The 24,163-nt window shown below is 34.3% G+C and overlaps 1 protein-coding gene across 2 annotated transcripts in view; it reads right to left on the reverse strand.

The window, feature by feature from the left end:
* Positions 1–1,043: 1,043 nt before the first annotated feature.
* LOC117781296 (serine/threonine-protein kinase S6KL) overlaps positions 1,044–24,163 on the reverse strand; it is an 85,535-nt gene continuing 62,415 nt past the window's right edge. For both annotated transcript variants that reach the window (XM_034618057.1, XM_034618050.1), the window contains 2 exons: positions 1,421–1,705; positions 1,044–1,361 (listed from right to left, as the gene is read on the reverse strand). In XM_034618057.1, the coding sequence (XP_034473948.1) occupies positions 1,254–1,361; positions 1,421–1,705 (393 nt within the window). In that variant the 3' untranslated portion in view covers positions 1,044–1,253. The remainder of the gene's footprint in view (positions 1,362–1,420; positions 1,706–24,163) is intronic.

A 24,163-nucleotide genomic window follows, 5' to 3' on the forward strand; every position in this document is an offset into this window, starting at 1 on the left:
TAGCCAATGAAGAAATAGAAATAGCTTTAAAATTATAATTTGCTAATTTAATTCTGCAAAATGCCGGCAATTATGGTTTTTGGTTGCTTGCATTTTTGCATTAAATTTTTTTGTCACCAGCTGATTGTCTGGCTTGTGCATATCGACATGAACCAGAGTTGTCATGAATTCAAAAATAATTACATTCAATCTTAAATTTTTCTCTTAAATCCGATTAGAATGACTTTAAACTATTTTTGAAAATTAAGTTTTAATATTTCAAATCAAATAAAGCACTTAGAAGCTAATTTAGACTAAAATCTCATTACTCGAATTTTATTTATAAATTGAAGTAACTCTAGCAGCTTTCGATTGCGAGAGTTAGTTACATAACAAAAAGTAAAGTGGAATTCAGAACAGCTCGGTTGAGTCATTGCCGCTCAATTTTGTTTTGTATGCAATATTCTATTGATGTTAATTAAAAAGTTATTTTAAAATATACTTCAACTTTAAACATTTGAAGTAGTGATGTTTAACGATTCTAAAAATTTTCAAGGTTATTTGAATTTTCAGTTTATTGTTTTAGAGAATTATTTTAATGCTTTATGTAGCATTTTCTTTTATTCCGCTCGATTTTGCGGAATTCGGAACAGCAATCAACTCGATTTGCGGCAATTTCACTCGTTTTCGGAATTCGGAACAGGCCCGATAGTTTCCGAAAATCTATTATAACTTTGCTAGTTATTGACCGATTCCAGAAAATAGTTAAGCATTTTGCTCGTAAAAATGTGTTCTTTTTTATTAATAAAACAAAGTTAGGGGGTTTCTAACGAAATAGTGTTGAAAACATCACCAAAGTCAAAAATTAAAAACCAAAAACAAAAAATTTTTATACATTGCAAATACTCTAATAAAACCTATTATGTTAAGTTAAGGCTATTTAAATACCTAAGTTTCTTCTATCCAAAACCAGTAAAAAATTAAAATCGGTGGACATTTGATGAAGCTATGGGCGTATTAGTGAGCGCAAGTATGAAAAAACTATTTTTTTAAGCAATTTAAAATTTCGATGTGATCCAAAAAATTCTAGTATGCCAAAAAATTTTGTTTACCTATACCTACAACATACGCTATGTCCCATCCCAGAAGTCTTGTTTTGATTTTATTTTGTAACACAGTGCTATTTTCAAAGCACGTGTAATAGAAAACTGTAAAATTTAGCCTTCTTTGGACACTATTGGTTTAAACTTATCAACGTCAGAATAAAATTAATACTAGAAATCTTGGAATGCTTTATCGGCCAGCTCGATAGAAAAAAGCTCATAAGAATTATCCTCGTGTACCCGAATTTTATCCCTGGTAATGATGTCAAGCGGAGATATCTGAAAAGTATAATTCGTAACTAAAAAACATGGACAACTATTTTATATTGATTGCTTACGTTCATAAGCCGTTTAGTTTCTATTTTGTAGTCTTTATACAGTGCAATACGCTGCAAAGACATTACACTGCGTATTCGCTGTTGCGGCTCCAGAACCAGAAGTCGGCGTATTAAGTCCTGCTCTTCGTAACTTAGGAGTTCAAACTTTTTCGGCATAAAATATGTGCTGTCCTTATCCACTAGATACCCATTTATCTGAAACGCGGACGGAGCATTTCGTAGGTCTTCTCCAAGGTTGCTGTTTTCCTGATGCTGGAGCTGTACATTTTGAATTATGTTGGGGCTCTGAAACAATACATAACATTTACCTCCATCAATACTCGAATACAAAACATGCTTATAACACATTAGTGCAATAGTAAACTTAAAGGAACCCAATAGATACTGTTAAGCCAAGTCGCGTATATTTATAAGTTAACTAATGTATACAGAATGTAACAGTATGTAGCAGAGAAGTGACTATAATGTTTTCTTGTTTGCTGTCTATCGCTCTCTGCTAGCGGCGAATATTAAAACCTTATCTCTTATCGTATCATTCTCTTAAGACTGCTTGATCGCAATGCATCTGCTGTCATACTGGTACATTATGTCTCTAATTGTAATCCAATATTATGCTACAATTGCTATGATACTTCTTTGCAGCATCTCTGTAAATCGATAATTTCCTTTGCACAACACGGCTTTATAAAGGGTCGGTTCACTACGACCAACGTGCTTGAATTTACCTCACTGGTAAATGATGCGTTTTAGGAGAAAAAGCAAACGGATGTCATATACACTGACTTCAGTAAAGCCTTTGACTCTGTGAGCCATGACCTCTAACTTAACAAACTTAATTGCATAGGTTTCCCTCCAGCCTTTATACGTTGGGTTTTCACCTACTTAAAAGGTAGGACCCAAAATGTGCTTCTTATGTCAACCATTTCGAGTTCGGTTCACGTTATTTCTGGTGTACCTCAAGGTAGTTACTTGGGGCTTTTTTTTTTACTCTGTTCATTAACGTTCATTAATTACTCTGTTCATTAATGTATGCGGATGGTGTAAAGCTTATCTTTTCATACACTGATCCCCTTCTTCATATTCGTCTGCAAGACTTGGTTTTATTAAACGTTGGTCAAAAGAATTTAATGATACTTTCACCACTAAACTCCTTTACGTTTCTTTAGTTCGTCCCATCCTGGAATACTGTTCATGCATTTGGGGCCCACAGTATCAAATAAACCAGAATCTAATTGAATCAGTTCAAAAGCAATTCTTGCTTTTCGTCTTACGTGGCTTTAACTGGGATCCCAACTTCGTTTACCACCGTACTCCCATAGGCTTCGTCTTCTCGATCTTCCGTCTTTAATTAATCGTAGGAAAAATCTTGGTGTTGTTTTTCTTTACAACTTGATTATTGGCGAGATTGATTCTAGTTCCCTTCTGGCCCGCCTCACCTTTTCGGTCCCCCGCAGGTCTACTAGGAATTACAAGCCTTTATTTTTATCTACATGCACAACTGATTACGCTTCACACGATTCGTATCGTGTTTTATGCACTAACTATACTAGCCTCTTTCGCGTTTTCTCCTCAGAAGTCTCAGAGTAGTCTTTATTGATCTGATTGGGTTTTTCTGGGTTTTTTCCCAATCCTTGCAACAATTGTTGGATCATTTATAATTTTTGCATACCCCAGATCTAATTCTAATTTTAATTTTTTTCTTTACAGTTCATAATTTATATTTAATATTATTTTTAATCTTCAACTTAATTTTTATACATGTTAATTTTTTTTTTTGCCGACTGCTTTTAGTCGTAGATTAATAAATAAATGAATAAATATTTAAGTTTAAATAAAATTGTATAAGTGCACTCTCGCTCATTGGCCGAACATATATAAGCTCGGTTTTGGGAGAGGGTTACTAGCGATTTGCGTGTACAATTTATATTTCAAAAATCGAGTCCCTACTTTTTTTGTCTTTAACCTAACCATCAGATAGCAAGGGCACTAAACCGGCATTCAAAGTCCAATAACTATAAAAAATTTTTCCGCAAAAGTACCTTTTGTCACGATACCGAGTAAATTTAACAATTTGGCAGAATGTTTTTAGTCATTTTAATCAGGGTATCTAACCGAATCGAATTTCGGTTCCTGTTAAAGTTCTTTATTGTAGAATAAGATAGATTGTTTTGTATATTCATTTTGGCATTACACGTCGGAGATAGAACACGATGTAATATCTTTGACTACCTTTTTAAGAGTGACTAAAATGTGCGTTAATGATCGACAGCTAAGTCCTAGGCTGCTACTATCATGTGTTGTGTTGCTTTACTTCAACAGTTTTATTTTCTCGTGCTTGTTGTCAAAAAAAAACAAGGGGGCTCCGCCCCCTGCTCGCTTCGCTCGCGGTGAGGTGCGGCTACAGTCGAGCACGCTCGACAGTAGGATACCCTGAGCCCATGTACTCTTATATAAAAGTTGATTGTTGCCCATTTTCAATTGGCTCAGGGTATCAAAAATTACACACGCGAAACTATGAACAACTTTCGGTTTTCTTAAATCACTGTGCTTATCACTGCAGACTACGTTATTAATGCCTCACTGAACTAATACATCACTCGATTACGATTACGACTTGCGATTTACCAATTTATCAATTTCTAATTAATTTTAAATAAGTTTAATATAATAAACTTTAATATAATAAACTTATTTAAAATTAATTAGAAATTAATTAATTGGTAAATCGCAAGTCGTAATCGTAATCGCTTGCAATCGATGTAGCGTATGTCAAGAGTAGCCACAAGCTACAACTTTGCTCAGCCTGCAATCTGGCAGCACTAATTTTCCTCTCTCACTCTCTCCCTCTTACGCAACAAATTCAAGCCTCCCAAAGGCTGCTGCAGTGCGCGCGAAATTTGAAATAAAAGGCAATGTCTAATTTTATGAGATTCTTTACTAATAAGCAGATACTTATTATATATATGTGTAAGGAATCGAAAATATTAATAATTAAAATTATTATTTTGCAGCTTTCAGTGCTCGGCAAAGATGCAAGAGTAGTGCTGCAAAATGATCGCTATTTTTCTCATGCAATTTCATACATAGTTATCAGCTTCTGCTGGTTTTTGCCATGCAAAAATACATATTTATATTTTAACACAATTATATTTTTATCAAATTGTATATTTGTATATACATAAATTATACATTAAAATTTTCATTACAAGATATCGATAATATTTTTGCTTATCGCTTGATTCTTATTTGGTACCCAAAAAAAATGGGTACTAATTCGTTCTGTCTTTGTGCGCGCCCTGCATACAAACGTGAACATGCGTTCATTCATTCATTCCCGCACGTTTGATTTGCCATGCAAATGTAATTATTGAATTAAATGTAAATTCCGAAATAACTTCTTTATTTATGGGTCAATCGCTTTGAAATTTTCAGGGTCGTTTAATACGCATACTTCTCAACTGATTGTTCAGCTAGGGAGTGCTATGTCAAAAATTGCGCCTGTAAATCGTTTTGTGCAATTTGTGGGATAAGGGGGCGTGTTATCAAAAATTGGAAACAAACTTGACCTGAAAACCACCCAAACCTGCACTCCAAATTTGAAGTCGACGATTATTTTCCGATGAACCGTTTTTTACAGAATTTTGTTAAACATTGAAATTGTGAATTGTAATTATGACCAAATAAATTTCAATTTCAATCGCCAAAAAAAAATATATTGACTAAGTCTATCTAATAGGTAATATTATTCTCTTGTTTTGTAAAAAAAATAAATACAAAAATGAAACTTGAAGTATTCTTAAAAAGCTGAAGACCGTCTGTAGACGGTGTTGTCGGTTTGAGAGGAAAAAAATATGGCCGTTCGCTTGCATCACAAGGGAATATCACACGCAACTTTTGACGATAACTTTTGATATTTTTTGCTTCATAAGTTATTTTTGAGTTAGCAATCACAAATATAATTATAATAATATGCAATCTTCTTAAATTTAAGTGTCAATTATTTAAAAAATGTATTAATTTATGAGCAACTTTAAATGAACAATTGAGTTGATAGATTCTGTAGAAGCGATGATAAGTTTATCAGTTATAATAGTGATGGGACTCCGATTACGTTGTCGACAACATTCAATTTAGAAGCTCAGACTATTCCGAAACCATTGGAAAATTGGAAAATTTTTTAAAATGATAATTCATGAGTGTATTTCTTCAAGATTTAAATCTCCTCTCCGTCTCCCATTCAATGCTTCCCAAGACACTCAGGCAACAGTTTCACCTAAAGTGTGGGTTCTATACCCATCGATATAGAAGACCTATTCTCATCAAAAACTACATGTTTCAAACCTTTCTAAAGCATCCGATCTTCATTGCCCATACTTGAACCAACTAGTCGTCAAATCCAGTCAACTTCCCGCCGAGCTCTGGTCCAAGACCCAAGGATTTACCGTAAATTCAGTATTGTGGAAGGATAACAAGTGCGGTAGGCTGGCATCTATATATTTTGGAATAGCACCACTCCTCAGGGCTAATCCCAATGAGGAAAGAGCCAAATCACTGCATTATGGTAGGATTTAGAAGCTATATAGAAATCAGTTGCCTCCAAATAAATGAAGAATACAATAATCTTATTGGAAGGAGCCCCTTTGATGGATGGCTTAATGGGCAGTTACAATTCAAGGACGAAGAGCAGAAACATAAAGAAAGCTATTCTACTATATGATGAGTGTCTTCTCTATAATTTCGTGAACATGAATGCCACCAATGCAAACATATTATACAAGTGGGTTCTTGCATAGAAAGTTTCCGACTCAAGCTATATGATCGGCGAGCAGCTGAAGCAAGCAGAGTTTCTTACAAAATAGCAGAAGGACTTGGACTCATTTTCCAATTTGGTTGGATAAAACAGGAAAATGATGCATACAGTCAGTAATTTGGTCAAAGTGAATGCTTAATCTGTGGAGATAAGTCTCCCAAATTTCTTTTTGGAACTACCATCACAAAAATAAATATATTTCAAGACATCTACCTTAAAAAAAATACCCATAAATATATACCTAAAAACATATTACATAGTAACGGTCAACTTAGGCAAGTGTTCATTTAAAATTGCTTATAAATGGATATATTTTGTAATAGTCACTTAAATTTGAGTAAAAACTTTAGAAAAAAAAAATTGCAAAAGTTATCGCCAAAACGCCAAACGCGACTATTGCACGCGTGCAATATTCCCTTGTGATGCAAGCGAGCGGGCATATTTTTTCCGCTCAAACCGACAAGACCGTCTAGATACGGTCTACAGTATTTTTCACCTGGCGGGCGTCCCAACCAACGGCAAATTATAAAATTAATAACTAAAGCATTTTTAACATATATCTACTTATAAATAAATATCAACATGATTGAATGACTATTTCGATTTAGCTTGTTAGAGAGTTAACAGAAGAAATATACCTTTACATATTATATATACATATTATATTTATATTAACATAACATTCATATAACATGTCATACATAAATTTTACTATGTTAATATAACACTTTCATAATATTGATAAACCATGTATAACTCTAAAAAAAACCTAAAAATGAGGTAAAAGTCTAGTGACGAAAACATATTCCAGCCCCAAAATTTCTGATATTCAATTTTGTGATGAACAAAATAAAGTTTAATATAAAACTTTTAAATAAAAATATAAATTGAAAAAAAAACGAAAATGGGCATTCTGCACTGTGCGCAAAAAGGGTGAGCATCACGAACATAATAAATACTTTTTGCGCAGTGCCGAATGTAAATTTTCGTTATTTTTTTATGAGATTTTCATTAATGCAGATAGATACTAAAATATGTAAATTAATTTGTTGAATTTTTTTCATATTTAAAAAAAAAATTGTCAAAGAACAAAAGTAAACGGTCTGATAAGACTGAAAACAAAACAAAACAAAACTGTCTGGCAACACAGGTTATTTGTGCAACGAAAAACTGTCAGCTACACTCTCAAGCTCTGGCTGCTATGCCTGCCTTGTTGCTGCTGTCCTCTATTAATACTTTTTAAAATATATATATTCCGTAAATAAAATATATCTTCACATAGATTTCGGCACTAGTACTAAATCAATATTTTTTTTTCGAAAGTGGCAACATTTTTAGGCTTACTGTCAAAATCATATGTTAATCCGACCATTTGTTTACAAGTTACAGTGCTTTAAGTGTCGCTACTTTTGAGTTAAAAAAAAAAATGAATTCAAAGCAATTCCGTGTGCTGATTTATCATTGTTTTTTATTGAAAAAAATACTGTTCAATGCCATGAATGGCTTGAAAAACATTATTCGGACTCTGCTCCATCAAAAAGAAGCATTTGTTATTGGTATGCCGAATTCAAACGTGGTCGTACAGACACCGATGACATTCCATCTACTGGAAGGCCAAATGACGCTGTTATTCCGGAAAACGTTGAAAAAACAGTGTAAATCATTATGTCCGACCGTAAAGTGAAAGTGAGGGAGATTGCTGACATTCTAAAGATATCAGCAGGCAGTGTACACACCATAATACACGAACATTTGTGTATGAAAAAGGTGTTTTCCAAATGGGTGCGGCGTTTGCTCACACCGGAGCAAAAACAACAACGAATTGATGAATCAAAGAGCTGTTTGGACATGTTTACGCGCAATAAGTCGGAGTTTTTGCGTCGGTACATCACAATGGATGAAACATGGATCCACCTTTTCACTCCAGAGTCAATTCGGCAGTCTGCTGAGTGGCATGCAGCCGGTGAAAGTCGCCCAAAGCGACCAAAGACGCAGCAGTTGGCTAGCAAGGTTATGGCGTCTGTATTTTGGGATGCTCATGGAATAATATTCATCGGCTATCTCCAGAAGGGGCCATTAACAGCGACTATTATATAGCGTTATTGGAGCGTTTGAAAGACGAAATCGCAAAGAAACGTCCTCATATGGCGAAGAAAAAAGTGTTGTTCCACCAAGACGATGCACCGTGTCACAAATCAATGAAAACGATGGCAAAATTGAACGAATTGGGCTTCAAATTGCTTTCCCATCCACCGTATTCTCCAGATTTGGCCCCCAGCGACTACTGGCTCTTCGCAGACCTCAAAAATATGCTTCGTGGTAAGAGATTTCGCTCAAATGATGAAGTAATCGCCGAAGCTAACGCCTATTTTGAAGGCAAAGAAAAATCATTTTACAAAGGCGGTATCGAAAGATTGGAAAAGCGTTGGAATGATTGTATCTCCCTTAAAGAGGACTATGTTGATGAATAAAAACGAGTTTTGGCAAAAAAAATGTGTTTTAATTAATTAGTCACACACATTATTGAACGAAGTGTTATACCAAAAAAAGCGAAATTTTACGTTTTACAATATATTGCAATTTAATCATAAATAGCCAAAATGTAAGCTAAGAACCCGTATTTTACCTTTAAAACATTACCTGGGTACTTAAGATTAAAAGTTTAAAGGTACGCCTAAAAGTCCTCAAAACTACCTTTACAAAGACATATATGACATATCTTTAGTTTTTATGGTTTGGAAACTGTTTGGGCTTTAATTTTAGCGGAAATAGCGTTTTCCCACTAAACTAACGGTTTTTTCAAAAAGTCGTAAAACAAACATTTCTAAATTTTCGAAATGGAATAAATCCCCATCATTATATCAAAGCTTCTTTAGCGCTTTGATGAAAACAGGCAAACAAACTGACGTTTCATTTCATTTTGAAAATTCCACTAAATATTTCAAATTTATTTATCTTTTGAACCAGTTATCGGATTTGGGTGATCGATGTATAAATCGACGCGTATTTTTAATTAAAATTTAAAAAATAAAAAATTTACCAAAAAGCCCCAACAGCCCCATTAGCTGCTATCATTTAAATTTTGGCCCTCCCATTTGCACCCCCGTATCTCATGACCCAGGTGAGTTAAGAAAAGTTTTGATATGCCATTTTGTAAGTTAGGACTAAACTTTTCGATCGGTATATAACTCGATCTGATCGGACAGTCATAGCAAATTTTCCATATTAGCAGTATATATTGCTAGAACCCTTTATGCTGCTTTTGACACTAGCGCGAACTGCCGTCCGCAGTGATTACACTCCCCGTGAAAAGGTTAGACGCAGCATTAACTCTTCTGAAAACACACGTGTAGTCATTATACGGAAACATATAAAAATTAAAAAAAAAAAAAAGCTGGAGTTTGTTCGTTTAATTAAGCTCTTTAATCTATTTTGTTAAGTCTAAGCATTATCAGTAAGAAAGAATTAAAAAAAACTTGTTTTGAAAGTGTCAAAAACAAGGCACATTTTTCTCTTCAAATGGTTAGAGGCACGAGAAATATTTTGTGTTTTCGAGAAAAAACTTGATACATTGCATTTAGATTTTGTTTAAGGCGGTTAGGTCTTGAATTATTTAATGCGTGGATCTCCATACCTATCTTAAATAAGGGAAAAGAGCGCTTTTAAAGACTCTAGTGTTTTTAAGATCCAGTCAGGCTAGATCGGTATTATTAGTGATTCTTTATATTCCTATTAGTATTCCACTATATATATACTACATATACCATTCGACAAATCCACCCTCAATCATTTTCTATGATGCTTAGGACCGGAAAATGGGGCGACCAACTTATAGAATTTACTATTTTAATTCGAGTTAAATTATTTCACCACTGGAGAGTTGTGAATAATCGCATTATTTTGTGGTAATATTAATGATAAAACTCTGAGAAGGGTTTCCAATAAAGAATAAAAATATGTAAGCTGTGATTTTTTCCAAAATCCAATCGTTCTCTGGTCAACTAGTTTATCTCTTTTCGCAGATCGTGAAGATAGTACTTTAATCCATCAGGTTCATCAAAACATAAACATTTATCATCAGATAATTCCAAAAATTTTCATTTATTTGCTTACATATTCTATGTCACAGAATCCCCTGTGCTTATGAGCTTTTTTACTGGCAAAAAGGTTAAGATATAGTAATTAATTTTTTTTTTATTTTCAGTTCCTTCAAATGATTTACATTCGGAATAGTTGGTATTTCTGAGAGGAACTACCGTTAATACCACTCAGTTACACTATATTTGCTAGTGATTTATTCAATATTGAAGCATGTCTTAATTTTTTAAGCTCTTCTTGTGAACTGAAGACTTTGTTCCTTTCTTGAAATTGATGCCAATATTGTTTGTGATTTTATAAACAATGCATACAAATTAAGAGCCTTGGTCGATTAATTATAAGGCATCTTTCTTTTTTATGTTAACCCGAATATTTCCAGCGTTACCATATGGCAACACGCAATAAACATTTACTAAAACTTCATTTTTAGACAACATATTACCATTAAGGGCCGGTTTTTCAATGTCTCCTTAAATTTTATAAAATAGACTAGGGGCCCAGCCCCCTGCTTCCCCAACCCCAGGCTCGCTTCGCTCGCGATATTGAAACGTGATAAAGGGGAGCACTTCTTATATTTTTTCTCTAATAAACTTCTTTTACGCAAATATAAATTACTGTTCTACTTCAATAATTGGAACACTTGACTATTAGGACGACCTGGTATTGCGGACTTTCAATTTTGATCTATAAAATATTCTGTAACACGGGCACCACACAAAATAATTGATTCCGAAATCTGATCATAATAACGTGTTTGCATGTAAGAATAGAATAAACGTATAATAGTATACAAATTGCAAGTTAAGGCATTTAAATTGCAGTTTCTGTCGTTTAAGAGCAAAGGGTCGCTTTTTCAACATTGGGTTTATTCGGCAGGTTTTTTTTCCCTATTTGTGATGGATCAGTAATCAGTACCTGCTAAATGACATGATACATTCTTAAACAAATCCACACGACCGCTACATTTTTTACCGTTCGTCGTTATTATTAGTTATCAGTTATTTGAGTATGCTGAATGTAATAAGTAGCAACAAATTTATATAATACAAGCGGGGCTCCGCCCCCTGCTCACTTCGCTAGCCATCCTCCGGCTCGCTTCGCTTGCGGAATTAATGTGTTCAAAAGAGGAGCACTTCTTATATTTTTCTTGAATAAACTTCATTAACACAAAACTATATTACTCTACTATTTCAATAATTCGGACAACGGTATAATTCGGCCACTAAATTTTTATACCCGTTACTTAAAAAATAAGTAAAAGGGTATATTGTGTTTGTTGGAATGTATGTAACAGGGAGAAGGAGGCATCTCCGACACTATAAAGTATATATATTCTTGATCAGCATCAATAGCCGAGTCGATATAGCCATGTGTGTCTGTCCGTCTGTCCGTCCGTCCGTCCGTCCGTCCGTATGAACAAAAGGATCTCAGAGACTATAAGAGATAGAGATACCAAACTTTCACTCACAGACTTCTATATACCCCACGCAGATCAAGTTTGTTTCAAATTGAAGCTACGGCCCCCTTCCGCCCCCGCAAGTAGCGAAAAACCTTTCGCTCGTCTGTTTGAACCAAGGGATCTCAGAGACTATAAGAAATAGCGTAACCAAATTTGACAGACAGATTTCTATATACCTTACGCAGATCAAGTTTGTTTCAAATTTAAGCCACAACCCCCTCCGCCCCTGAAAATCGCGAGAAACCACAGTTTTTATGATAGTACGTTTTTTGTGAAAATAAACGTTATCAGTTATGGCGATTTAATGATTTCAAAGTAATTTCTTTAAACAAAAGGATCTCAGAGTCTAAAAGAGATAGAATAACCAAATTTGGCTCGCAGATTTCTCTACACACCACGCAGGTCAAGTTTGTCTTTGTCTTGTCATTTTTATCACGCCCCCCTCCGCCATCGCAAATCGCGAAAAACCACCACACCCACAGTATTTAAGATAATACGTTTTTGTGGGTATTAGAGTTGCAAGTTGCTATTATCTATTATCCTATAAAATCACAGCAAGATCGGACAAGTAGAACAGCAGTATTAACGTGCGGAAGCTCTTGAAGCAAAATTAGCTCCTTAGAGTATGCAATAGTTTTAATATTGCATCAAATAATTCTCAGCTGGTTCTGACGACGCACTATGGTCCGGATGAAGATTTTTTAGGAATAAATTAATAACTCGAGAACGAATAAAGTTTTTTTGATCTAGTTTTTTGCATTGGGCTTATGATATCAATACGCAAATGGCCTAGAAAAGTGGGCGTGGTCCCGCCTTTATTTCGGATTCTGCGATATGTAAAATTTTTGTTTTTCAAGCGATCAGGACCAAACTTACAGGTTAGGCGTGTTACTATTCCCGTAACGTGTTGTCAAAATTTCATCCAAATCGGACAACTATATCATATGGAAATAATAGGAATTATCAGTCGAAAAGTCACTTTTTTTATAAAAACGCTATTTTTTCCAAACTATCTGACCAAACTGATCGTATATAAGTGATATTATGCTACTGACATTCTGACCAACATATATCAAGATCGGAATACTATCATTTATTATATCATATAGTTCAAATTATTAAAATCGGTCGTGAACTGACTTTTTGTATGAAACTAGAAATTTTTATTTTTGTCGATTGCTAAGATTTAACATTTATTCAATACGTAAACACAAGTTTTTGTAATTTTCGCCAATGCGCACAAAAAAATAAGCCAAAAAATCATAGTTTTGGTCATTTTGTCTCATGTGTTCTCGCCACACTTTAAGCGAATACGCATTTTATAACGTGAGGTTAGCTGAAATAAAGTGAAATTGTGAAAAATGCGCAAAAATGCGCAACTTGAGCTTAATAGTACAATTTAAGAATTGATCAAACTTCAAAATGCATATAGCCACATTGCTGACAAGTGCTGACAAAATTAGTTATATCCTATTAAAGATAAAATTTTCTTGAGAAAAATTTTTTTCGAGGCTAGTTTTTAAATTACAGATGGCAACATATAACATTTTGATTTTAAGCAACACAGATGTATAAACACAAAATACAAACCACAATGAATATAATCCATGATAAATTTTGTTAATAAAGCTTTTAAGTACGTGCTGTAAGACAATTCAAATTAACCTTAAAAATTCGCATATGCGTTTCATGTGCTCTTTGTTCAAATCAACTCTGTTCAACAGCTGATTGCTGAACAGTGTTGAGAAATGTTAAAATTTTAGTTATGCAACATTTGAGCTTGATGTGTTTTGAATACATCGCCATAAAAATATCGGTACTTTGAACATGTTTATAAAATGACTTAATTCCTAAAAAATCTTCATCCGGACCATAGTGCGACGCAAATATGACATTCGGCTTGAATCGCTACTCGACTCAACCCAAATGGTACCGATAAATCTTCAAAGATGATGGAACTGGCATCTATCGAATCGTATTGAGCATACTCCTTGCATTTATGCAAGTGTAGTATGTTGTTGAGCGTGTCAAGTCACCGGTTACCATATAGAGAGGTCGCTAACCAAGGGGATTGACATTTAGCAAAATTATAAACCTCATGAAGTTGCTAATTTAAAATTTTTTGAATCGACAACTTAGTAACAACAGCAAAACAATATGCCAAGCAAACTTTTCTGTCATTCTTGTGCCTAAGAACTCTCAACTGTATTCAGGCAATATAAAATAACAAAAATTAATAATAACAAAATCCTTTTTTCTTAAAAAAAAAATTCTTAAAAAAATACTTTTATACATATTTAAGTTAAGTAACGGGTATCCTATAGTCGGGATCTCGACTATAACCTTACCCACTTGCTATTTACAAAGTATTCTGTAACACAGGCACCACATAAATTTGTTTATTTTGGAATTTAATCACATTAACGTGTTTGTAGGCAAGAAAATAATATAAGTAACAAAAACATGTGCAAATAAAGGCATTTAAACTGCAGTTTCTGCCATTTAAGAATAAAGGGTCATTACTTCTAACATTGGGATTATTCGGCATGTTTTTTATTAGATTATTATTATTTTTACTTCTGATAGATCAGTAATTAGTACCTGCTATATGACATGACAGACTTCTACGTTTTTCACCTTATGTACGATGCAATTATTACCAGTTATTAGTTATTTGAAAAAAATTATAAATTTTTTGTCGTTGGAAATTTTATGCTGAATGCAATAAGTAGCAACAAGTTTATATAATACTAGCGGGGCTCCGCCCCCTGCTCACTTCGCTAGCCATCCTCCGGCTCGCTTCGCTTGCGGAATTAATGTGTTCAAAAGAGGAGCACTTCTTATATTTTTCTTGAATAAACTTCATTAACACAAAACTATATTACTCTACTATTTCAATAATTCGGACAACGTTATAATTCGGGCACTCAATTTTTATTTATAAAATATTCTGTAACCCGGGCACCACACAAATTTGTTTATTTTGAAATCCAATCACATTTACGTGTTTGTAGGTAAGAAAATAATCAAAGTAACAAAAACATGTACAAATAAAGGCATTTAAGCTGCAGTTTCTGCCATTTAAGAACAAAGGGTCGTTATGTCTAACATTGGGTATATTCGGCATGTTTTTTATCAGATTATTATTATTATCTTTTACTTCTGATAGTACCTGCTAAATGACATGATACCTTCTTGTACAAATCAGACTACTACGTTTTTCTTCTTTTGTAAGATGCAACTATTATCAGTTATCAGTTATTTGAAAAAAATTAGAAATATTTTGTCGTTGGAAATTTTATGCTGAATGCAATAAGTAGTAACAAATTTATATATTCGGGCCTGTTCCGAATTCCGAAATCGAGTTGATTGCTGATCCGAATTCCGAAAATCGACAAGAATTGTCGTTTTCAAAACGTGTGCTGTTGAGAGAGCGAAATCCAAAGTAAATGATACAAAAAGCATTAAAATAATTTCTAAAACAATAAACTGAAAATTCACATACCCTTGAAAATTTTCAGAATAGTTTAACATCACTACTTAAACTGTTTAAAGTATAAGCGTATTTTAAAAGAATTTTTTAATTAACATCTATAAAATATTACATACAAAACAAAATCGAGCGGCAATGACTAAACTGAGCTGTTCTGAATTCCACTTTACTTTTTGCTATCGATACTACTAAATTCGAACAACGAAATTTTAGTCTAATTAAGATTCTATGTGCTATATTTAACATGAAATATTTAAAATTAATTTTCAAAAATAGTAATTCTAATCGGATTAAAGAGAAAAATTGAGGATCGAATGTTTTCATTGATGAATTCATGACAGCTCTAGTTCATGTCGATATGCACAAGCCAGGCAATCAGCTGGTGACAAAAAAATTTAATGCAAAAATGCAAGGTTAATTTGAAACTGACGTTCATATGGCAGCTATATTATATAGTCATCCGATTTAGACCAAATTGTAAAATATCCTAAAAGTTAAAAATATGTTAATAAATTTAAATTAAAAAATAAAATAAAAATCCTGCCTGGTGTGGGGCATGAACCCGCGCCTCCCTGCACCTGACTCTAACACACCATCCTCTGCACTTCTTAATTAGGTACTGAGCTCGATAGCTGACCAAACACTGCTATATGTTAATTAAATAACTGTATGTCTTTGTTTTTCTAATTGACTTCATAAAAATGCCATGATCAAGCGAGATTCGAACCCGAAGCTTCTGCGTGTGAATCAAACACACTAAGCTCCATTTTGACGTACTTACAGGTCGACTTTGGACAAACGCTCCCGATGCAATTATCTTAAGAATATTGTGGCCAAGTTTCAAGGTCGTACGTCAAACCGTCTGGGCTGTACAATGCTAAGTCAGTCAATGAGTCAGTTGAACAAAGAGATTTATATATACAGATAACATTTTTTGTACAAGAAACGAATAATTGTATGCACGCGACTAGATTTGGCAGAAAACTTCGATATTTGACGTGCAAAAGTGAATCTGTAAATTTTGTTAAGAAATTGCAAAAATTAAAAACGTCGGAGACCCCGTACTTACTATGGCAAAAACTAATAATGGAAAAAATTAAAAAATATTTAGTTAACTTAAATGCATATTCTATCATATAGGTTACAATGTTTCATAAAACATAAAAGATTTTCATACTAAGACTTGATTTTCGCCCGATTGGTCCTATGACAGCTATATGATATAGTGGTCCGATTTGAACCCACTTTAGACAGGATATATAAAACAAATTGTTATGCATATTTAATCAGTTTGGTTACGGTGTCTTATAAAACAAAAAAGTTTTTCTTACTAAGACTTATTTTTCACCCGATCGGTCCTATGACAGCTATATGATATAGTGGACCGATTTAAACCAACTTCGGTAGGATGTATAAGACTAACTTAAATGAATATTCTATAAGTTTGGTTACGATTTCTCATAAAACAAAAAAGTTTTTCATACTAAGACTTGATTTTCGCCCGATCGGTCCTATGACAGCTATATGATATAGTGGTCCGATTTGAACCAACTTTGAACATGCTTTATAAAAAGACAGTCACATGCTTATTGTATCAGTTTTCCTAGGATATCTCATTAAAGAAAATAGTTTTTCATACAAAAACATGATTTTCGACCGATTGTTCCTATGGGCGCTATATGATATAGTGGTCCGATTTGAACCAACTTCGGTCAGGATGTATAAAACTATTATAAATGCTTATTCTATCAATTTGGGTAAAATATCTCATAAAACAAAATAGTTGTTCATAATAAAACCTAATTTTGACCCGATCGGTCCTATGACAGCTATATGATATAGTAGTGCGATTTGAACCAACTTTGGTCAGGGTATATAAAACCAAGTTAAATGCATATTGTATCAGTTTGGTTGAGATATCTCAAAAAACAAAGTTTTTCATACTAAAACTTGATTTTCGACCGATTGTTCCTATGGGCGCTATATGATATAGTGGTCCGATTGACAAAAGAAACAAACTTGACCTGCCTGCAATATAGAGGAATCTACATACCAAATTTGGTGTCACTAGCTTTTAAATTGTTCTTATAATTTGGATATGAAATTTTTGTTTTCGATTTGTGGGTGATAGAGAAAACAAACATGATCTGCTTGCAATATAGAGGAACCTACATACCAAGTTTGGTGTCTCTATCTCTTATAGTCTCTGAGATCTAGGCGCTCATACAGACGGACATTGCTATATCGACTCGGCTATTGATGATGATCAAGAATATATATACTTTATAGGGTCTGCCACGCCTCCTTCTGCCTGTTACGCACATATTCGTTAAAACAAACCCAATAGACCCCTGTCCTTTTTTTAAGTACGGGGTCTAAAAATTAAAAGTCCGAAATACCAGGATGTCCTAATTAACATGTGTTTCAATTATTGAAGTAGAACAGTAATTTATATTTGCGTAAAAAAAGTTTATTCAAGAAAAATATAAGAAGTGCTACTCTTTATCACGTTTCAATTTCGCGAACGAAGCGAGTCGGGGTTTGGCGAACGAAGCGAGCAGGGGGCTGAGCCTCCTAGTCTATTTTATTAAATTTAAGGAGACATTGAAAAACCGGCCCTTAATGTTAATATGTTGTCTAAAATTGAAGTTTTAGTAAATGTCTATGGCGTGTTGCCATAACGTTGGGAATATCCGAGTGGATATTTAAAAAAAATAAAGATGGCTTATCATTAATCGACCAAGGCTCTAAATTTTGATGCATTGTTTATAAAATCACAAACAATATTGGCATCAATTTCAAGAAAGGAACAAAGTCTTCAATTCACAAGAAGAGCTAAAAAAATTAAGACATGCTTCAATATTGATTAAATCAGTAGCAAATATAGTGTAACTGAGTGGTATTAACGGTAGTTCCTCTCAGAAATACCAACTATTCCGAATGTAAATCATTTGAAGGAACTGAAAATTAAAAAAAAAATTAATTACTATATCTTAACCTTTTTGCCAGTAAAAAAGCTCATAAACACAGGGGATTCTGTGACATAGAATATGTAAGCAAATAAATGAAAATTTTTGGAATTATCTGATGATAAATGTTTATGTTTTGATGAACCTGATGGATTAAAGTACTATCTTCACGATCTGCGAAAAGAGATAAACTAGTTGACCAGAGAACGATTGGATTTTGGAAAAAATCACAGCTTACATATTTTTATTCTTTATTGGAAACCCTTATCAGAGTTTTATCATTAATATTACCACAAAATAATGAGATTACCACAAAATAATGAGATTATTCACAATTCTCCAGTGGTGAAATAATTTAATTCGAATTAGAATAGTAAATCCTATGAGGTGGTCGCCTCATTTTCCGGTCCTAAGCATCATAGAAAATGATTGAGGGTGGATTTATCGAATGGTATATGTAGTATATACATAGTGGAATACTAATACGAACAAAAAGTATCACTAATAATACCGATCTAGCTTGACTTGATCTTAAAAACATTAGTCTTTGAAAGCGCTCTTTTCCCTTATTTAAGATAGGTATGGAGATCCACGCATAAAATAATTCAAGACCTAACCGCCTTAAACAAAATCTAAATGCAATGTATCAAGTTTTTTCTCAAAAACAAAAAATATTTCTCGTGCCTCTAACCATTTGACGAGAAAAATGTGCATTGTTTTTGACACTTTACAAAACAAGTTTTATTTAATTCTTTCTTACTGATAATGCTTGGACTTAACAAAATACATTGAAGAGCTTAATTAAACGAACAAACTCCAGCTTTTTTTTTTTTTAATTTTTATATGTTTCCGTATAATGACTACACGTGTATTTTCAGAGGAGTTAAAGCTGCGTCCAACCTTTTGACGGCAGTTCGCAGTTCGCGCTAGTGACGAAGGCAGCACAAAGGGTGCGAATGGCGACTAGCAATATATACAGCTAACTAGGGGGCTTCGCCCCTGCTCGCTTCGCTCGCGGAATTAATGTGTTCAAAAGAGGAGCACTTATATTTTTCTTGAATAAACTTCATTAACACAAAACTATATTACTCTACTATTTCAATTATTCGGACAACGGTATAATTCGGACACTTAATTTTTATTTATAAAATATTCTGTAACACGGGCACCACACAAATTTGTTTATTTTGAAATCCAATCACATTAACGTGTTTGTAGGTAAGAAAATAATATAAATAACAGAACATGTGCAAATAAAGGCATTTAAACAGCAGTTTCTGCCATTTAAGAACAAAGGGTCGTTTTTTCTAACATTGGGTATATTCGGCACGTTTTTTATCAGTTTATTATTATAATCTTTTACTTCTGATAGATCAGTAATTAGTACCTACTAAATGACATGATACCTTCTTGTACAAATCAGACTACTACGTTTTTCTTCTTTTGTAAGATGCAATTATTATCAGTTATCAGTTATTTGAAAAAAACTATAAATATTTTGTCGTTGGAAATTTTATGCTGAATGCAATAAGTAGTAACAAATTTATATATTCGGGCCTGTTCCGAATTCAGAAATCGAGTTGATTGCTGATCCGAATTCCGAAAATCGACAAGAATTGTCGTTTTCAAAACGTGTGTTGTTGAGAGAGCGAAATCAAAAGTAAATGATACAAAAAGCAATAAAATAATTCCCTAAAACAATAAACTGAAAATTCACATACCCTTGAAAATTTTCAGAACAGTTTAACATCACTACTTAAACTGTTTAAAGTATAAGCGTATTTTAAAAGAATTTTTTAATTAACATCTATAAAATATTACATACAAAACAAAATCGAGCGGCAATGACTAAACTGAGCTGCTCTGAATTCCACTTTACTTTTTGCTATCGATACTACTAAATTCGAACAACGAAATTTTAGTCTAATTAAGATTCTATGTGCTATATTTAACATGAAATATTTAAAATTAATTTTCAAAAATAGTAATTCTAATCGGATTAAAGAGAAAAATTGAGGATCGAATGTTTTCATTGATGAATTCATGACAGCTCTAGTTCATGTCGATATGCACAAGCCAGGCAATCAGCTGGTGACAAAAAAATTTAATGCAAAAATGCAAGGTTAATTTGAAACTGACGTTCATATGGCAGCTATATTATATAGTCATCCGATTTAGACCAAATTGTAAAATATCCTAAAAGTTAAAATATGTTAATAAATTTAAATTAAAAATAAAATAAAATCCTGCCTGGTGTGGGGCATGAACCCGCGCCTCCTGCACCTGACTCTAACACACCATCCTCTGCACTTCTTAATTAGGTACTGAGCTCGATAGCTGACCAAACACTGCTATATGTTAATTAAATAACTGTATGTCTTTGTTTTTCTAATTGACTTCATAAAAATGCCATGATCAAGCGAGATTCGAACCCGAAGCTTCTGCGTGTGAATCAAACACACTAAGCTCCATTTTAACGTACTTACGACTTTGGACAAACGCTCCCGATGCAATTATCTTAAGAATATTGTGGCCAAGTTTCAAGGTCGTACGTCAAACCGTCTGGACTGTACAATGCTAAGTCAGTCAATGAGTCAGTTGAACATTTTTTGTACAAGAAACGAATAATTGTATGCACGCGACTAGATTTGGCAGAAAACTTCGATATTTGGCGTGCAAAAGTGAATCTGTGAATTTTGTTAAGAAATTGCAAAAATTAAAAACGTCGGAGACCCCGTACTTACTATGGCAAAAACTAATAATGGAAAAAATTAAAAAATATTTAGTTAACTTAAATGCATATTCTATCATATTGGTTACGATGTCTCATAAAACATAAAAGATTTTCATACTAAGACTTGATTTTCGCCCGATCAGTCCTATAACAGCTATATGATATAGTGGTCCGATTTGAACCCACTTTAAACAGGATATATAAAACAAATTGTTATGCATATTTAATCAGTTTGGTTACGGTGTCTTATAAAACAAAAAAGTTTTTCATACTAAGACTTGATTTTCGCCCGATCGGTCCTATGACAGCTATATGATATAGTGGTCCGATTTGAACCAACTTTAAACAGGATATATAAAGCCAAGCTTTATTTATATTCTATTTGTTCGGTTACCATATCTCATAAAACAAAAAAGACTTAATTTTCGCCCGATCGGTCCTATGACAGCTATATGATATAGTCGACCGATTTCAATAAACTTCGGTAGGATGTATAAGACTAACTTAAATGCATATTCCATAAGTTTGGTTACGATATCTCCTAAAACTAAAAAGTTTTTCATACTAAGACTTGATTTTCGCCCGATCGGTCCTATGACAGCTATATGATATAGTGGTCCGATTTGAACCAACTTTGAACATGCTTTATAAAAAGACAGTCACATGCTTATTGTATCAGTTTTGTTAGGATATCTCATTAAAGAAAATAGTTTTTCATACCGCCCGCAACCGAACCATCTGAAAACTTCTTTCAACTTCTTCTAAGACTAACCTCGCAAATGGTACGTGAACCAGCCAGTAACCGCCAACGTTATCTCTTTACAGCACAATGAAGCTCCCAGTAGTTCCGGCAACCGAACGCCACGTCGATCCCCCATCCCAGCGATATCTGAGGAGGCCGGCGTCATTATTGGCACCCGCGAAGGGCATAGTCGACGCTACAGTCGTCGATCCCGCGACGAGGAGAAGCTGGCTAGTAGCCCGTTCGGTTGGCAGGACAGCTGTGCGACGAACCCTTTCGACCGGAGTGACAATCCAGTGGAGGACGTCCTAGAGGACATCGAATTGGATTTCCTGGAGGAGGAGGAACTGGCCGATATACTCGGAGCGGCCATGGAGGTGGCCCCGGTCGTCGAAGATCTTCCATGGGATCAAGTAGACTGGATTACTGCCGCAGCGGAGTGGCGTCTCCATGCGCTCAATGGGTTAGTTCCCGTCGCCGTCATGGACGCTGTAGGATTGGCACAGCAACGGCCGATTAACAAAAAATTGAAGTTCCTGGTGGAGACGGAGCAGCAGACGTTCAAAGTTAAAATCAACCAGGCGGGTGAAGTCACCGTCTTGTTCACCACCCCGAAGAAAAGGGGGGCTGTGAGGCAGCATCCTGCTGGCCCACATTTTGATCCTTTAGTTTTTTTTTATATTCCATGTGGCAACGCCATCCCATCATTATCGATAGCCGCACCTCCATCGTGACCAACACTGGGCTATCGATAGCCGCACGATGATCGTGATCAACACTGCCCTATCGGAGCTATCGAGAAAAGCTTGAACAATGGCGGACGGCTTAATTTTTTCTGGCGGCGTCAACCAACGCGGATCGTGAGCGAAATCCTCGCTGTGCAGAAGATATTTAAAGCACAATTAATTGCCAACAACAACAGCAATAGTAATGAGTGTGTTTTCGGCAAACAACCACAGAAACCCACAAAGACAAGCAACGAGTGTGTGTAGCAAGCGCGTCTTCGGCCGATAGAGGCACCAACAACAACAACAATAGCAACGAGTGTGTGGCAGTGCGTTTTCGGCCAACAACAACAATATCAACCATAACTACAAGTAGTGAGTGTGCAGAGTGCGTTTTCGGCCAACAACAACAATAACCACAGCGACAAGCAACGAGTGTGTGACGCCAACAACAACAGCTACCATAACGACCAGTAGTGAGTGTGTAGAGCGCGTTTTCCCTCTGCACTATGGTCCGGATGACGATTTTTTAGGAATAAATTAATAACTCGAGAACGGATTAATTTTTTTTGGTCTAGTCTTTTGCTTTGGGCCTATGATATAGGTACGCAAATGACCTAGAAAAGTGGGCGTGGTGCCGCCTTTATTTTCGATTCTGCGATATTTAAATTTTGTTTTTTAAGCTATCAGGACCAAACTTACAGGTTAGGCGTATTACTATGGCCGTAACGTGTTGGCAAAATTTCATCCAAATCGGACAACTATATCGTATAGAAATAATAGAAATTATCAGTCGAAAAGTCATTTTTTTTTTATAAATATCTTACCAAACTGATCGTATATAAGTGATATTATGCTCCTTACATTCGGGCTAACATATATCAAGATCGTTATACTATCATTTATAATGTCATATTGTTCAAATTATTAAAATCGGTCGTGAGCTGACTTTTTGTAAGAAACAAAAAATTTCTATTTTTTGTCGATTGTAAAGATTTAACATTTATTCAATACGTAAACACAAGTTTTTGTAATTTTTGCCAATGCGCCCATTAAAATAAGCCAAAAAATCATAATTTTGGTCATTTTGTCTCATGTGTTGTCGCCACACTTTAAACGAATACGCATTTTATAACGTGAGGTTAGCTAAAATAAAGTGAAATTGTGAAAAATGAGCAAAAATGCGCAACTTACGCTTAACATTACAATTTTAGAATTAATCAATCTTCAAAATGCATATAGTCATTGCTTACAAGTGCTGACAAATTTAGTTATATCTTATTAAAGAAAAAATTTTATTGAAAAAATTTTTTTTCGAGGCAAGTTTTTAAATTACAGATGGCAACATATAGCCTTTTGATTTTAAGCAACACAGATATATAAACACAAAATACAAACCACAATGAATATAATCCATGATAAATTTTGTTAATAAAGCTTTTAAATACGTGTTGTGAGACAATTCAAATTAACCTTAAAAATGCTCTTTGTTCAAATCAACTCTGTTCAACAGCTGATTGCTGAACAGTGTTGAGAAATGTTAAAATTTTAGTTATGCAACATTTGAGCTTGATGTGTTTTGAATACATCGCCATCAAAATATCGGTACTTTGAACATGTTTATAAAATGACTTTATTCCTAAAAAATCTTCATCTTCACCAAAGTGCTCTGGGGCGGGAAACTAAATTTCCCATATGAAATGTGATCCAGCA

The sequence above is a fragment of the Drosophila innubila genome, chromosome X (assembly GCF_004354385.1).
Source record: "Drosophila innubila isolate TH190305 chromosome X, UK_Dinn_1.0, whole genome shotgun sequence".
In the NCBI taxonomy this organism is placed as follows: Eukaryota; Metazoa; Arthropoda; class Insecta; order Diptera; family Drosophilidae; genus Drosophila; species Drosophila innubila.